The following is a 15,058-nucleotide window of genomic DNA, read 5'->3' on the forward strand; positions in this document are numbered from 1 at the left end:
TGAAGCTGACAAAATATAGGGAACCTTCTGCTTGTTAAATGAATTTAAGAGTTTGCAATGTGGCACTTTTGCGCAGAGTAATCCACAGCGGAACGTTTGAACAACCCTGTTTGCCTGGGAAGCATTTGATCCGAACGCACCCTCACGCAGGCTGACGCAAGATAAATGAGTGAGCTGGGCAGTCTGCCGTGTGTGAAGAATACTGTAAGGTATGCTGGGTTGCCACTGTGTTTATCATGAAACCCATCAGTTATTCAGTTATTTAATGTCATTCCAATATTTTTATCATTTATGAAAATCATCATCATCGAATCATTTTACGGCAGCGTGATATAAATCTAGGGGCAGTAGCAGACGATTAGCTAGCTCAATAGCTCTACTAAGTTAGCTGTATGTTCACATATGGTAGTCCTCTCAGCTGCTGTGTAGAGATCCAGCAATGTTAGAGCAGATCAGAACCTAATACAAGATTCCACTCAGAACGTGACTTTTTATTTATGTTACATATTTGGTCAGTGGTTGCGTTTAACTTATTTATTACTGTTACATAGCCAGTGTGAAGACGATAACAGACTGTCAGGGAGCCTGGGAAGGAGCCAAGAGTGCAATGGAGCTCTACGAGAAACTGACAGCACAAGGAGACCACGTCAGGGCCTTGAAAACAGCTAAAGCTGAGAAAGTAAGTGCTTGTAAGCTGCCATGTATAAACGGTGGTTTAACTTGGTGGGTTAGTTATCAAAGAGTTGGTTAATCTAAGTTAAATATATACACACCATGGTAGCTATCCCTTTAATATCTCTGTGTTAGACCTTTTGCAAACAGTGTTGCAAATCAGTGAGCTGGACTTTTTTATTGTTTTCTGGCCAAATTAGTTTTTCGCATCAGTGATGTGCATTAATTTGTTGAGTATTTGATTGGATTGGACAAAGACAGACAGTACTGTGTAGAAAAGCCCATACACTGTGATACACATATAGCCCACAGAAATCTTACAGCATCAAAAAGTGCCATTGTTAAAAAATTCAGTGGAAACCCTTTTTTTTTTACTCATAAACAATGTCAGCAGTTTTCATAGGGGACTATCTTTCTGGTAGAAAGTAGTTCCATGACAAACTTTCCATGCTGAGGTCTGTACATTATCTACAAGTAACCTGGGAAATGTCTCTGGAAAGACACATGGCTGCCAGAATTTTAAAATATGTTTTTATATGTTGTATGTTGTATGTCAGAACATAAGATGGTATGAGGGCAAATCACTACCTACAACCAAAACAGTCTGCATTACAACATAATTTGGCTGAACTGACCCTTTAAACTATAATGAGAAACAGTTTTTACAGTACGACATGATTCTGTTGGGATTCGGCTGCTTTTATCTGACTGTTCGGGTTCCCCAGGCTGAGATTGAAGCTGCTGTCCAGTTGCTGCTAAAGTTGAAAGTGGACTACAAACACGTGACAGGTCAGGATTACAAACCGGGCTGTCCGCCTTCAGAAAACTGTGTTGCCGCTGACAACGGGCCAGCAGCAGATGACAGTGATGATGAAGACATTGTTGACCCCTGGAACGTTTCCACCAAAAACGCTAAGGGAGTGGATTATGACAAACTCATAGGTAAGATTCAGACGTGTGTGGCTTTCACTGAGAGAGCTAAGGTTTTTGATTCTGTTAAAATATGAATGTCATGATATATTTCTAACTGTGTGTGTGTGGGGGGGGTAATTTAAAGTCATTTAAACTCTACAACAGCAGAATAATTCACACTGTGTCATGTCTTTCTGAAGTGAGGTTTGGCAGCAATAAAATTGACAAGGAACTGGTGGACAGAATAGAAAGACTTGGGGGACAGAAACCTCACCACTATCTACGAAGAGGAATCTTCTTTTCACACAGGTTAGCATTTTAGGAACTTAAAATGTTTCATCAGTGTGGCATCTTCATGTTTTCCAGATCCTAATTCCTTACTTCTGTTGTATTGGTGTTTGACAAATTATTGTATGGCACATCATCTGTTGCCAATCAGTAATTCTGAATCTGAAGAGAGGTTAGTCAGCATAAAAATATCCATCATCATCTGGAAAAGTATGGAATTCTGAAATGGAAAATGTGAAGGAATCCTGTATTAAGAAAAACAGATGGTGGTGAGAAGGTGAGAGTTCACGTGGGAATGATAATTAATCACTTTGCCCTTATGGCTGTTTCTGGCAGAGATGTGCATCAGGTACTGGATGCGTATGAGAAGAAAAAGTCCTTCTACCTTTACACCGGCAGAGGTCCGTCCACGCAGGCCATGCACGTCGGTCACCTCGTCCCCTTCATCTTCACCAAGTGAGTTATTTCCCTCTGTAATGTACTAACAGCAGAGAGCTGTCTAATTAAAGCAAGGTTTAAATGCTGACTCAGCGAGGCACTGTCTCACCTGTTCATCTGACTGTACGTCGAGATCTGAGTAAAAACTTACTCCTTTGGCGCAGATGGTTGCAGGATGTATTTGACGTCCCCTTGGTGATCCAGATGACTGATGATGAGAAGTACCTGTGGAAAGATCTAACACTGGATGACTGCCATCACTTCGCTGTGGAAAATGCCAAGGACATCATTGCCTGTGGCTTTGATGTCAACAAGACCTTTGTCTTCTCTGACCTGGACTATATGGGGTAAAATATTACTAAAAACAATCTTTATATTCTGGCAGACCTTAACTGCTGAAGGCTGCACAGACGCTACGCCATATTTATTCGAGACAGAATCCCTGATTTGTTCACATAACCTGAATCAGTAAAATCTGACCTGAATTTTTTTTTTTTTTTTAAATGTGTTAATTTAAATGTATTTTCTGCAGTGCATCCCCTGAATTCTACAGAAATGTGGTAAAGGCCCAGAAACACGTGACATTCAACCAGGTCAAAGGCATCTTTGGCTTTACAGACAGTGACTGCATCGGTAAGACAGCTGGAAAACCTTTAATGGTTTAAAAAAAAACAAAAAGCCAATCCACTCTTTGATCATCAGTCATTGAATCAATGCACAAAAAGCAGTTTCCAATCTTTTTTCCTCATATTTCATTTCAACGTGCTGATGTTTTCATTTGACATTTTTTGATGTTTCAGTGTAATCCTGTTTGCGGTTTCATTGCATTATTTCCTGATTCTGAAGTGTAATCATGTGAATACTCTGTTGGTTCTTTATGATGTCTGTTTTTTTCATTCATTCAGGGAAGATCAGCTTCCCAGCCATCCAGGCAGCGCCGGCCTTCAGCAACTCTTTCCCACAGATCTTCGGAACCAGAAAGGACGTACACTGTCTCGTCCCCTGCGCCATAGACCAGGTCGGGACATCATCACAGCAGCTAGATTTCCATCCAAATATATCGCAAATTGTAACCGAATTTTGAGAAAACCAGCAAAAGAAAATGCAAATTAATGCACGTTTCCATGCACTAGCGTTAAGCGATTATTAGGAGTTTTCATTGAGATAAGCAGTAGGTGGCGCCAATTCGGTTGGGTGCGATTATGACACTGCGGAAGAAGGCAACAAGATGACATAATTAATCAAAGCACAAATGTTAAAACACAATGTAGAAAACATGGTGGACATTTGTTATTTCTGTCCGTTTGATGAACGTTACTAATAGATAACAATGATACATGCTAGCATCATCTTTTACAACCAGGGGTTCATATCTATCCCCTCGCTCCTCCAGGACCCATACTTCAGAATGACCCGTGATGTAGCTCCAAGGATTGGCTATCACAAACCAGCCCTGCTGCACTCCACCTTCTTCCCAGCCCTGCAGGGGGCACAGACCAAGATGAGCGCCAGCAACCCCAACTCCTCCATCTTCCTCACTGACACACCCAAGCAGATCAAAAACAAGGTGCCGCTATTACTAGTTATTACGATCAGTAGTTACCAGTCAGATCTATATTTCCTGTGAACGCTGACTGACCTGTGGAACCATTGCTCACAGATCAACAAACACGCATTTTCGGGAGGAAAAGACACAGTGGAAGAGCACAGGAAGCATGGCGGAAACCCAGAAATAGACGTCTCCTTCATGTACTTGACCTTCTTCCTGGAGGATGATGAACAGCTGGAGAAGATCAGACAGGTGAGGGCGTGCAGATCAGAGAAAACGAGTGATAACATCCAAACTTGATTTCTTTTGCTAATCTCACTCTCTGCCATTCTCCCTTTTTATCCTGTTCTCTGTTCATCATCCTGTTCTGCTCCCTCATCCTCCTCTTCACCTTCCTTTCTGCGCACCCCTCCCGTCCACTCCCTCTCGTTCAACCTCGTCTCTGCAGGACTACTCAAGTGGAGCTCTCCTCACGGGAGAACTGAAGAAGATTTTGATTGAGACCCTGCAGCCAATAATTGCTCAGCATCAAGAGCGACGCAAGCAAATCACAGATGATGTCGTGAAGCAGTTCATGACACCCCGGCCGTTAAATTTTAAATTCTAGCCAGCCTGAGATATCAACGTTCATCATGTCGCTAAGATCACTACGAGAGGAAATAATTAATCCATCTTTTTCCATTGAAGATAAGTGTGATATGCAAATGGCAGACGGACATTTTCTCCTACAGTTTGCATCAGGACTGGAGAGAAATGTAAATGTAAATGACTGGAGCGATGACGCGCTTCTCTGTAAATCTCAGCATGACATTGCCCGAGCCTTCATGCTAATTGTCATGCTATTTATGTGCTTCACGTTACACCAAATGTACACATCTGATCTTCATTAGGTGTTTGTGTTTGCAGTGCCGCTGTCCATTGCATGAGCACTACTCCTTGCCCTGAAATCATCTCAGGATGAATGACGATTAAAGCGGAGTACAAACGTATATTGTTGCAAAAATCTACTTAGAGACCGACAACACGGTTACACATCCACTTTGGGAACTGTTGGCCAAGAAGTCTTTTTTTCCACTTGGAAAAAAAGCCTTTTGAACAATGTCACTGCTAACTATTTTTGCATCAACATCATTGTTGTATATGGTGTTAATAGATAGGCATAATATGATAATGGGAGCTATATTATGAGATGCTCCAAGCTTTCATTGTCTTGCTCAAGGGAATGAAAGCAAATGTGCTGTTATCAGCAAAAGGGACTTGACTCAAGGTACAGTAACACTTTCTCTTCATCTTCATTCTGTTCCACTGCTCAGACTAATCATTAAACTCAACCTGAATGACAAAAAACATATAGTTTGAAAACACGTATGTGAAAGTTGAATAAGTTCTGTATTAATTATATATATATTGTTTAAGTGTTGCACTGTAGATGCATATAACATTCTTTAATATGTCTGTGGTCACACAGCGAACCTATCCATTATTCCCATAATGTCCCATCCTACATAACAAGATTGACATTTTGTGATATAATGAGTGCTCTGCAGGCTTTTCTCACCTCGCTAATGTAGCTAATGATGGCTGAATTCCAGGCTCCTGGTGGTGTGCGTGCTGGTTCACTGTCAAATCATGGGATTTTTCATTGGGATCTGTCATTAATGTCATTAGTCACACCTTTGGGTGAACATAGATGACATTACATATTCCATTATGTTCCTTTAAAGGATCCAGATGTAATCTTAATACAGCCATAATGCAGTCAGAGCACAGGACAGTGTTAACGTACTGTAGACTATATGTCAGTCACATGGTGGTGTGACATTGTGCAGAGAAACCTATATGTTTAATAATAAACAAACTTTCTACAGTTAAGTGTAAAAAAATAATACTGCATAAAAAATTAATGTTTATGAATGTGGGATGTTTTCATCTGCTGCCTGATTCAGGAACGGTTCTCAAGAAAGGGAGAGGAGGATCATACCAACTATGTTGCAGTATGAACATGAGAACTGTGAAAATGGGTAGTCAGTTGCAATCTGCAACCTCGCCACTAGATGGCACCAAATTCAACAAGTGGTCCTTTAACTTCATCTACAGGTAGGTTGTGTTTGGATTTACCTGCTTAGGTCTGTCTGGCAGCCCCCAGCTTTTCAGAGATGATTTAAGTAGTAAAGAAGGTGGCACAGAAGGATCCATCTCCTGGAGCCTGGGCTCCCTTGTAGAGGCTCAGACCTCCTACTTCATGGATGATGCTACTTTGGATTCTGCTGTGAATTCCAAATAGGCAACACTGACGCACCTTCACCTGTGGACACCTAAAACCTGAGAAAAAGACATGAAGGTGTTCGGAGTATTTGACAATGAAAGACATGGTTTCCTTCTGCAATTTTAAACACCACTGGACACGTTTTTGCCTCTTTGCTATAGTTGTTTGGTGTGTTGGAAATCAACATCCAGTCATTCAAAAATGGACGTGCAAAAGCCTCTTCAAGGCTGTAATGACGCACAACTAGCTCCAACTATGCTACAAAAGTGAAAAATCAGGTGTTACTGACAGTTTGTGAGACACTGGGCCCCCTTTAACCTCCAATTCCTCCAGCTTTTCTATACTAGAAAACTACCTGACCCCACATTTCCTCTGTGGTAACTTACCTCAACACAATCAATTTAGGAATATAGAGCAAAAGAGAAATAATGAAGGTCTTAAAGCTTCATTTAGACATGACAGGGCCCACGCTCTTCAGGCTCTTATTACTGTATGTAATTCAGAGTGTTAAAGTGTTGAATATTCCTCAACAAATTTCAGATTGAATTAGCTCTAAACAGTTGACTGCTGAGCTGGTAATCTAGTATTGATTGGATTACTTAATATTTTGTGTCCCCAAAGAGAGAGAGAGAGAGAGAGAGTATATTTTGCAACCATTGCAATACTACAAACTATTAGATATATACAGTATATGCACATTGCACATATTGTTTATATTTCACAGTGCAGTTTTGTGCATTGCCTGGACAATGCTTTGCACATTCCTGCACAAACTGCATGAGAAAACATATGATTAGTGCAACATTTTCTCATTTGCATTTATGTTTCTTGACTTGCGGTACTTGCTTTCATTTCTATTTTATTTTCTCTTCCTTTGCTCATTTGTATGCACCAAAATGTCAAGACAAATTCCATGTAGGAGAACAGAAACCAGAAAATATTTGCATTTAAGAAGCAGAGATCACAGGATTTTGACTTTTTTTCTTAAAAAAAAAAGAAAAGAAGAAGACTAAAACTGATTAATCGATTATCAAAACATTTGGTGATAAATTTAATAGCTAATAGATTAATTGTTGCAGCTCCGCTTCAGGTGTCTGTTGCAGCGCACATGTCAGGTTGTGTCCTGAACTCAGCACGACACTACACATGGCTTCCTAAGTGCGCCAGTGGGACTGTCATACATCCACCACGATGGCACTACTGTTGGTGCTGAAAGTGGAGGACCAGCAACGACAGTTTCATGACTCTCCTCTGCTGCGGTCCCCGAAGGCAGCCAATCGGCGCGGGGGGCGGACAGCACCCGCTAGGGGAGTTGTCCACCTCCAAGTGATCCGATTGGGCTGCCTTAAAAAAGGCCAAACACGCTTCTTCTTGTCTACTTTGAACCTCTGCCTCCTCCTACGGCACAGAAATAGAAAAGGTTAGGTAGAAAGAGCACTTCAAGCAGTGAGTGTGAGCACACATCAGCAAAAAAAAAAAAAAAAAAAAAAGGAAAGAAAGAAAAAAAAAGTGTCAAAAGTTTGAACCAGCTTCCGACTCCGTGTGCTCACCTTCAGGCGGAGGAAGTCGTTGTCCTCCGTTTGCTCAGCATCAGCAGCGTCTCAGAAAAGGATAACGTTACTGTAGAAGGAGCTAACCTGCTTGGCTGAACACCAAGCCGGGGTTTGTCAATAAGAAAGTGTGGGCAAATTCTATTTATAAGAAAGCGATTAATTACGAATTACGTTTGTCAGCCACCGAGTTATCTTGACAAATTTCCAACCGTTAGATTTTTCTTTTGAGGGAATGGCATTGGACTTCGCCGCGGGCTGCTTAGGAGGTAAGTAGTAAGCTAGCGCTGATGTTAGCTAGCCACGTTAGCTCATCAGTGTTAACAAAGTGAAGCCAGCGCGCTGCTGGAAGCTAACCAGTAGCATTAGCATTAGCCAGTTTTGTCTTCCAGCGTCAAGCAACGCGTGGACAGCTCCAGATGTAAAGTTAGTGGTCTGTCCCCAGCTGCCACGTATGAGACACATTGTGAACACACGGTAATGACAGACTGTAAATCCAAGCTTTGGCAGGTTTTTACTTCCTCCAAACTCTTGTGGAAATACCGGATGTAATGTAAAGTTTGTGAAGTTTCATTCCATACCTGTAAGTCACTCACTGGGAGTGGTCTTCAGGTTATGTGCTGTCATTACTGAATCAGCTAATTTCGTGTGAATTAAACTTACTGACGTCTAACTTACACCAGAATCAATCAATGAATTATTTGTTTTGGTGTCAAAACAGTCTGACAAGTATCAGGATATGGCAACATGTTTTTCGTGTTAATTATCAGCATTGTTAAATAAACCTCATCATTCCTCTTCAGGGAGTGACCTCCAGAGGACAAGTTCAACGAGACTTCAGGTCTTCCTGATTGAATGGCGGCCACTCTCTAAACCTTTGGGAATCTAGTCAGCTGTTTTGTCTTTGCCCAAGGACAGGTCTTCAACTTAAGGCCATCAGGGACCCCAGATAGCGTCTCTGCAGAGCACAGATGTGATAAAAGTTTTGTCTATGGGAGCCTGGCGTAGGAGTTTTGTTGGATTTACTGTAACTCGGGAGATTTTCTCCATTCAGCAGGACGAGGACTTATTGCATCAGATTGGTGGTTGCAGTAATGTATTTCTAGGCACCAACTGCAGAAATATCACCTGATTTCTCCCCATCATAGCCACAGATGCTGTATATTCCCCTAAAACATCCAACACTGCAATGGACTGTGTGTTGTTCATTCACTTGATTTATACATGCCAAATCCTGGTTAAACTGAAACAATGACTGGATGTTTTGGTGTACTGACTAACTCATGAGCTCCAGACAAGGTAATAATAAACTTTTAAAACATAAATGCAATACTGCTACAACTCTGAAGAATTTAACTGCAAAGCTTTTATAGTCACTTTATCAACATGACTGTATCAGTATTGACAAATAAATGATTTTGATGATCGTAGCAGAGGTGTGTGTCAGGTCATGGAGAAGGTAGCAAACGTGTGGCGAGGGTGGACAAGAGTGCAAAACTGAAATTAAAGTGAAATTGTTTCTTCAATACTAACATACTGTTCTTTGACAAAGGAGTGTGTGTACATTTGAAGATGAGATACCTCTTGGCTAAGAGGTCCTCGTATGACGTCCTCAAAAGTTGCTGTTGTGTAATGGATTTTTAGCTCAAGTCAAGGACAGGGGAGTGCTGAGCTTTCGTCCCTGACTTCAGTGCAGTGACCAGCTGATTGCTTTGCTCGGTCTCGGGGGGACCGGCTGTTTGCTGTTGCGAGATGAGTCACCTGATCAAAAGCAATGCGTCGCTGTTGGTCGATCGATGATTAGACCACGTCGTGTGCCTGACAATTTTTTTTGTGTGTGTGTGCATTGCTGTTGTGCTTTTATCAGGCCTAGAAGACAGTGAGGGATAAGTAATTAGTTAGCATCCTCTAATGTGACTTTAAATCCCATCTCTTGTTGTTCAGGTGCTGCTGGTGTGCTGGTGGGACATCCATTTGACACTGTGAAGGTGGGTGTCTTCACTCGTTACTCATGTAACTCATGTGAGGCAACAACATGATCTGGTGCTTTGCTGTTACAATGTCGTAAATCAGCTGTTGGCAGCCTGAATTTGATAACCTTAAGTTACACAGTAGCATTAAAGAAATAAGTAACTTCAGCAAACGAGTTAGCAGTATTGTTCCAGCTCACACTTAGTTGTACGCTGAGCTTCATTTCCGTGTGTGCAGTAGGTGTACTAATTTCATTTCAGATTTGAAGTAAATCACCATTTGCTGGATAACTCTGTTGCTTCCTAATTCAATACAGTGTTTGTTTTCAACCTATCACAAAAAAAACCATTTGATTCATTTCTCTGAATTAACCAGAATATTCAAAGTTTTCATGTAACTTAAAAGACTGCATTCAGTTCGCTCTCATAAGTCACTCACTTGATTTCTTTGAAAAGGCAAATGTTGCACACAATTGTTTGAAATGGCAGCCTGCACTTATATGCATACAGAGATGGTGAATGGTTTGCTTGTAGCTCTTTTGTGCCTTGCTTTTAACGTGATTTCTCACCGAGCTGGTGTCCGGGGGGAGCTGTCTTTAACAGCAGCAGTGTCACTGTGTTGTAGATCAGAGAGAGAAATAAACAACCTCTCCATGGAAATGTGACCTAGTAAGTATGGTCAAGGTCTGTTTTACCCTCTCACCCAATGTCTTGTCTTGAGCTATAGAAATATAAAGCACAGAAGACCTTTTGTTTTTTGTACAACTTCATTCTCGGTAGATATTTTTCTCCCTCATGTTGCACCCTCCTAAGCATCCATTTCAAAGCACTGTTGCCTGCTTGTTTCCCTTTAAGCCTGCATTACAATATGTGGTTTGTAGCTGTTGTGGCCTTATTACTCTGTCGTGCGACTTTAACATGAAGGCTGTCATCCACAGGTGAGGCTTCAAGTTCAGAATGTGGACAAACCTCTGTACCGTGGGACATATCACTGCTTCCAGTCAATCATACGCCAGGAGTCGGTAAGCTTCTGCTTGTTCTGTGAATGCCTCTTAATGTTTTACTGCCCTTTACAGCAACATTTTCTGATGCTGCATTTAAAAATGTCACAGCTGTCGAGTAATGCGTGCAGCTTTCCCTCACGTGCTGCTCGCTGTGCCAACGTGGAGGGCGGTGACTGCGCCGCTTACAGTGTCCTGTTACAGTCCCATCTCTGAACACAGGCATCAACCTTAGATCAGCCAGCATGCTCCTAACATGGGGCGTTCGAGGGGTGAAAGGGGGAGGTGGCGCGTCTGTTAGCCAGGGTCACCAAGGACGTTACTCCTGTATGTGCTAAATAAAGCTCTGGACATCGTGCAATTTGAGCTACGCTGAGTATGCTTGGTGACTCTTTCACGGCTGTGGTGAAGAATTTGGTTGTTCATGTTTTTGTTGCAGTCTAGTTTTAAAACCTTTCAAGCTTCAGTTTTTCACTTTGTTTCTCTGAGTTGTTCCTCTTTGTTACTGGTGAAAACAAGCAAACTACTGTTAATAACCGTTAGAGTCAAGACAAAGACTTTTTTTTTACTTATATCATAATTTTAGGCGTATTTTGCAGCTGAAAAAAATGCATAGCAACATTTCCAAATGTATCGTCCTCTGCTCCCTGTATCGTGTCAAAACAAATTGGGGATTGACTGCATTGTTGCGCCATTGTGTGCAATGATTACTCATTTGTGAACATATAATTAAACAGAACAGAATGCAGTCATTCACAAACAAATTACTGCGTGTCCCAACAGTTTTACAAAGTGTTCCTGAGCTCATGAAGTATACAGTCATGTGTTCACAAAGAAGTGAACCTCGCTCCATCCTTGCTTGTGAACAACTGAGCCTTTCCAGGATGCCCCTTTCATGCCCAATCATGATACTATCACCCGTTACAAATGAACCTGTTTACCTGTGGAATGTTCCAAACAGGTGTTTCCCAGTCTTTGCTTGCTCCTGTCTCAGCTAGTTTGAAAGTTGAGGTAAAACATTAAACATACTGTTTTTGTGCGGTAAGGATTAATGAATTTTCACATTCACATTTATTTCCATTTTAAACAGCATCCCAGCTTTTTTTTTTGCAATCAGGCTCGTACATGAATTCACAGAACAAAAATAACACCTGTTTAGATTGACCTGAAGACTTTTTTTTTTTTTTTTTTTTGCAATGCATTGCAACGCTGTGTGTGTGTATGTGTTTCCCCCAGTGGCTCCGGTCAGTTCTTCTGTCAGTGGCCGTGACCAAGGCCTGGGCTTAGAGCTTCATCCTCAGGCACTGCCGAGCAGTTTGTTAAATGCAGAGAACAATTTTCACTACATTGCACTGAGTATGATTGCGTGTGAGAATTTTAGGGAATAAATTTGACCGGCCACAGCATTAACACTATGAGCTTGAATTTAGGGAGAAGTTAAATTGTAGAATTTTTAACTTCTAGTACTTCACAACTAGTTTTGTGTGCACAAATGATCAAAAGCTTTACCTGCTGTAGAGATGGCGACGTTCCCTCAGTAATCTGTCTTTGTGTCTGTAGGTGCTCGGTCTGTACAAAGGCATCGGCTCTCCCATGATGGGCCTGACCTTCATCAATGCCATCGTTTTCGGTGTCCAGGGCAACGCCATGCGCAAGCTTGGCTGCGACACGCCTCTCAACCAGTTCCTGGCTGGAGCGTCTGCTGGAGCCATCCAGTGCGTTATTTGCTGCCCGATGGAGCTGGCCAAGACACGCATGCAGCTGCAAGGCACTGGAGAGAAGAAGTCCAAGAACAAGGTGTACAAGAACTCCCTGGACTGTCTGGTGAGAATCTACAATAAGGAGGGTATCCGAGGTATCAACCGCGGCATGGTGACCACCCTGCTGCGCGAGACGCCTGGTTTTGGTGTGTACTTTCTCGCTTATGACGTGTTGACTCGCTCCTTGGGCTGTGAGCCAGAAGACCCTTACATGATCCCCAAGCTGTTGTTTGCAGGTGGAATGTCTGGCATCATGTCCTGGATCTCCACCTATCCCATCGACGTGATCAAGTCGCGCCTTCAGGCGGACGGGGTCGGGGGCGTCAACCAGTACAGTGGCATTATGGACTGTGTCAGACAGAGCTTAAAGAAGGAGGGGTGGAGGGTGTTCTCACGTGGACTCACATCCACTTTGCTCCGCGCGTTTCCAGTGAATGCTACTACATTTGCCACCGTGACTCTATTTTTGTTGTACATGCGTGAGGGAGAAGAGTGTGTCATTCAGGACTCTGAGCCACAGTCCGTCCAGCTGCAGCCTCTGCAGCCGCAGACGCAGCCAAATAGCATGTAAGCCACAGTGAGCACTACTACAGTCATCAGCACGTCTATCGAGTGTAGGTGGAATTTGCAGCTTCGTGCCGGTCTATGATCCATTAACTGGTGTCAGTAATGAGAAACGTGAACTGATCCTAGGTAAGCAAGTGACCACATGTAGTATTTAAATAATATATATTTTAAAAGATAACAGCTGCACTTGTAAATATGGCTTGTGTAAAAGTCCTTGGTTTTGTAGACGTTTCTTTTAGTTTTAATTAATTTAGGAAACTTGATGGTTACAAGACTTACTGTAATGTGCTGTACAGTTACAGTAATAGTCCGAATATTTAGCCCTTCAGGTCATAATGGAGTATGTCTGGAATCATGTTCACAACAGTTAGACGTGCCTTAAGTATTCAGTGACACTTACACATTACCAAAAAAAAAAAAAAAAAAAAATCTATTTTAGATTTAAACATTTTAAGCGGTTATTCAATCCATTATATTCTCAGCATGCCTTCCAGGCCGAGTCATCCCCGGACTGTTTACCTCCATATACTGTGAACACAACATTTCAGCATCTCATCGTAGTGGTTAGAAATACAAAGAAAGGCATGTACGTTTAAATATACATGTGCACGTTCCATGTACATTTATGTGTTGTTGTATTCTTTCTCTGAGGTCATGACTGTATGTGTAGTTAAACTAAACCTGTGGATGACGCCTGAAGTTTGAATCAAGCGTGCGGTTGCAATGCTCTTCTTTTTATTTCAGTTCTTTGTCTACTTTAATAATCTGCTGTGGATTCTGAAGTTCATATGTTATCAGATATTCCAGGCTCGGACGTTGGCCTGTCGCAGTATGAGACTAATCATGTGTAATAATTTCTTTTAAATGTTTGTATCAAAACCAAATCTGATGCTGTTTTTAATTCTTTTGTTCTGGACATCGTATCGTGTCCACATAAAGCACCTTATGCTATGATATTAAGCGATATGTGCGAATTTTTCACTTTACAAAAGATTTTATATATTGTATTCCCCACTAATGCAAGATTCTGTTACAGCGTCAAGCATAAGAGACGGCCTGTTGAACGGCAAGAGACCTAAAGACAACAGATTTCAGTCACACTTGAATTTAGGGTTGAAATGTTCAGCACCAAAGATAGAACCGACCTACTAATGGTTCTGTTGTCTGAAAGTGTCCGAATCTGACCCGAAAAGCTTTTTTTTTTTTTTTAATCTTTGACAAACACAGTTTCTCTGACCTCTGTACCGTCCTCCGTTAACGGAGTTAAAATTTAGAAGTTTTAAAATGGAAAGTAGAATACTGTAGTCAAGCACACACAAAAATGCTCATGTAACACCTACAGGTACCTAAGTAGTAAAGTAAAATGTTACTTTACTTGCACGTCCTTCATCTACATCTGCAGCTCCGAACAGATGCTGCTGTTACTTTTATCAACGAGTGGCAGATGTTAGACTGGGACTGCAGGGGCCAAAGTGCAGGTCTGAATCCGGTCTGGGGTTGTCCAAAGACATAATGATGTCCACACTGAATTTGGTTGGTTGTGTTTTCATGTCATCTTTCATAGATCCGACTCCTCTCAGAGCTTTAGATTTGATTACAATCCTGTATTTCTCTGTTTCAGGACGTCAGTTCTGTTTTGTGTAATGTCCATTTATTTAGGTCTGTCCGGCTGTACTTGTGGATGATCGTCTTTGTAAAAGGGCTGACTTGATGTCTAATATTGCCTTTGCGTTCTGTACTTGTTTGTGTATATCTTGCACCAAAGCAGCATGCTCACTGTGTAGTTCCTTGAGAGAATGGTAAAATAAAAGCCCATTTTTTCCTCATGATTTCTGAAAGCGACTGTTCTTGGTACAACTAGTATCACAAGCTAAATATTCATGACTTGTCAGAAGCCCAAATAGGCCACCCGGGAGAATGAATTAAGGAATAGACTGTAAAGAAATCCAAATATGTCCTGATATACTGTACATGCTCTGTTAAAGACAGACTGACCTCTAGTGTTCATAGACAGTATCACAGGCTTCACTACATTTAAGGTTCAACGCAGACAAAAATATTTTGTGACACAATAATGTACAAAAA

General features: G+C 41.6%; 2 protein-coding genes across 3 annotated transcripts; both read left to right on the top strand.

Moving 5' to 3' along the window:
* The first annotated feature begins 108 nt into the window (after positions 1–108).
* On the top strand, positions 109–5,221 carry wars1 (tryptophanyl-tRNA synthetase 1). Of its 2 annotated transcripts, none has more exons than XM_070979731.1 (11): positions 109–209; positions 552–679; positions 1,398–1,614; positions 1,785–1,893; positions 2,209–2,328; positions 2,475–2,657; positions 2,843–2,943; positions 3,216–3,328; positions 3,704–3,877; positions 3,971–4,111; positions 4,308–5,221. In XM_070979731.1, exons 2-11 carry the CDS (start codon positions 608–610, stop codon positions 4,464–4,466), a joined length of 1,389 nt encoding a protein of 462 aa, XP_070835832.1. In that variant the 5' UTR covers positions 109–209; positions 552–607; the 3' UTR covers positions 4,467–5,221. The 2 variants fall into 2 exon arrangements, with proteins under 2 accessions (XP_070835832.1, XP_070835831.1); XM_070979730.1 differs by having other exon boundaries at positions 141–209; positions 556–679.
* Positions 5,222–7,532: 2,311 nt separating this feature from the next.
* Positions 7,533–14,795, top strand: slc25a29l (solute carrier family 25 member 29-like). Its single transcript, XM_070980099.1, has 4 exons — positions 7,533–7,944; positions 9,620–9,663; positions 10,584–10,667; positions 12,207–14,795. The coding sequence occupies exons 1-4, from the start codon at positions 7,911–7,913 to the stop codon at positions 12,975–12,977; spliced, it is 933 nt and encodes a 310-aa protein (XP_070836200.1). The 5' UTR covers positions 7,533–7,910; the 3' UTR covers positions 12,978–14,795.
* Positions 14,796–15,058: the final 263 nt, after the last annotated feature.

This window comes from Chaetodon trifascialis, chromosome 14 (assembly GCF_039877785.1).
Source record: "Chaetodon trifascialis isolate fChaTrf1 chromosome 14, fChaTrf1.hap1, whole genome shotgun sequence".
Lineage (NCBI taxonomy): Eukaryota > Metazoa > Chordata > Actinopteri > Chaetodontiformes > Chaetodontidae > Chaetodon > Chaetodon trifascialis.

Bases quoted from the DNA above. Each gene is read 5' to 3' on its own strand.
- slc25a29l (XM_070980099.1), top strand. From the start codon at position 7,911: ATGGCATTGGACTTCGCCGCGGGCTGCTTAGGAG. The intron at 7,945-9,619 runs GTAAGTAGTAAG...CTTGTTGTTCAG, and splicing joins CGCCGCGGGCTGCTTAGGAG to GTGCTGCTGGTGTGCTGGTG. The intron at 10,668-12,206 runs GTAAGCTTCTGC...TTGTGTCTGTAG, and splicing joins CAATCATACGCCAGGAGTCG to GTGCTCGGTCTGTACAAAGG.
- wars1 (XM_070979730.1), top strand. From the start codon at position 166: ATGAGTGAGCTGGGCAGTCTGCCGTGTGTGAAGAATACTGTAAG. The intron at 3,329-3,703 runs GTCGGGACATCA...TCGCTCCTCCAG, and splicing joins TCCCCTGCGCCATAGACCAG to GACCCATACTTCAGAATGAC. The intron at 4,112-4,307 runs GTGAGGGCGTGC...TCGTCTCTGCAG, and splicing joins AGCTGGAGAAGATCAGACAG to GACTACTCAAGTGGAGCTCT.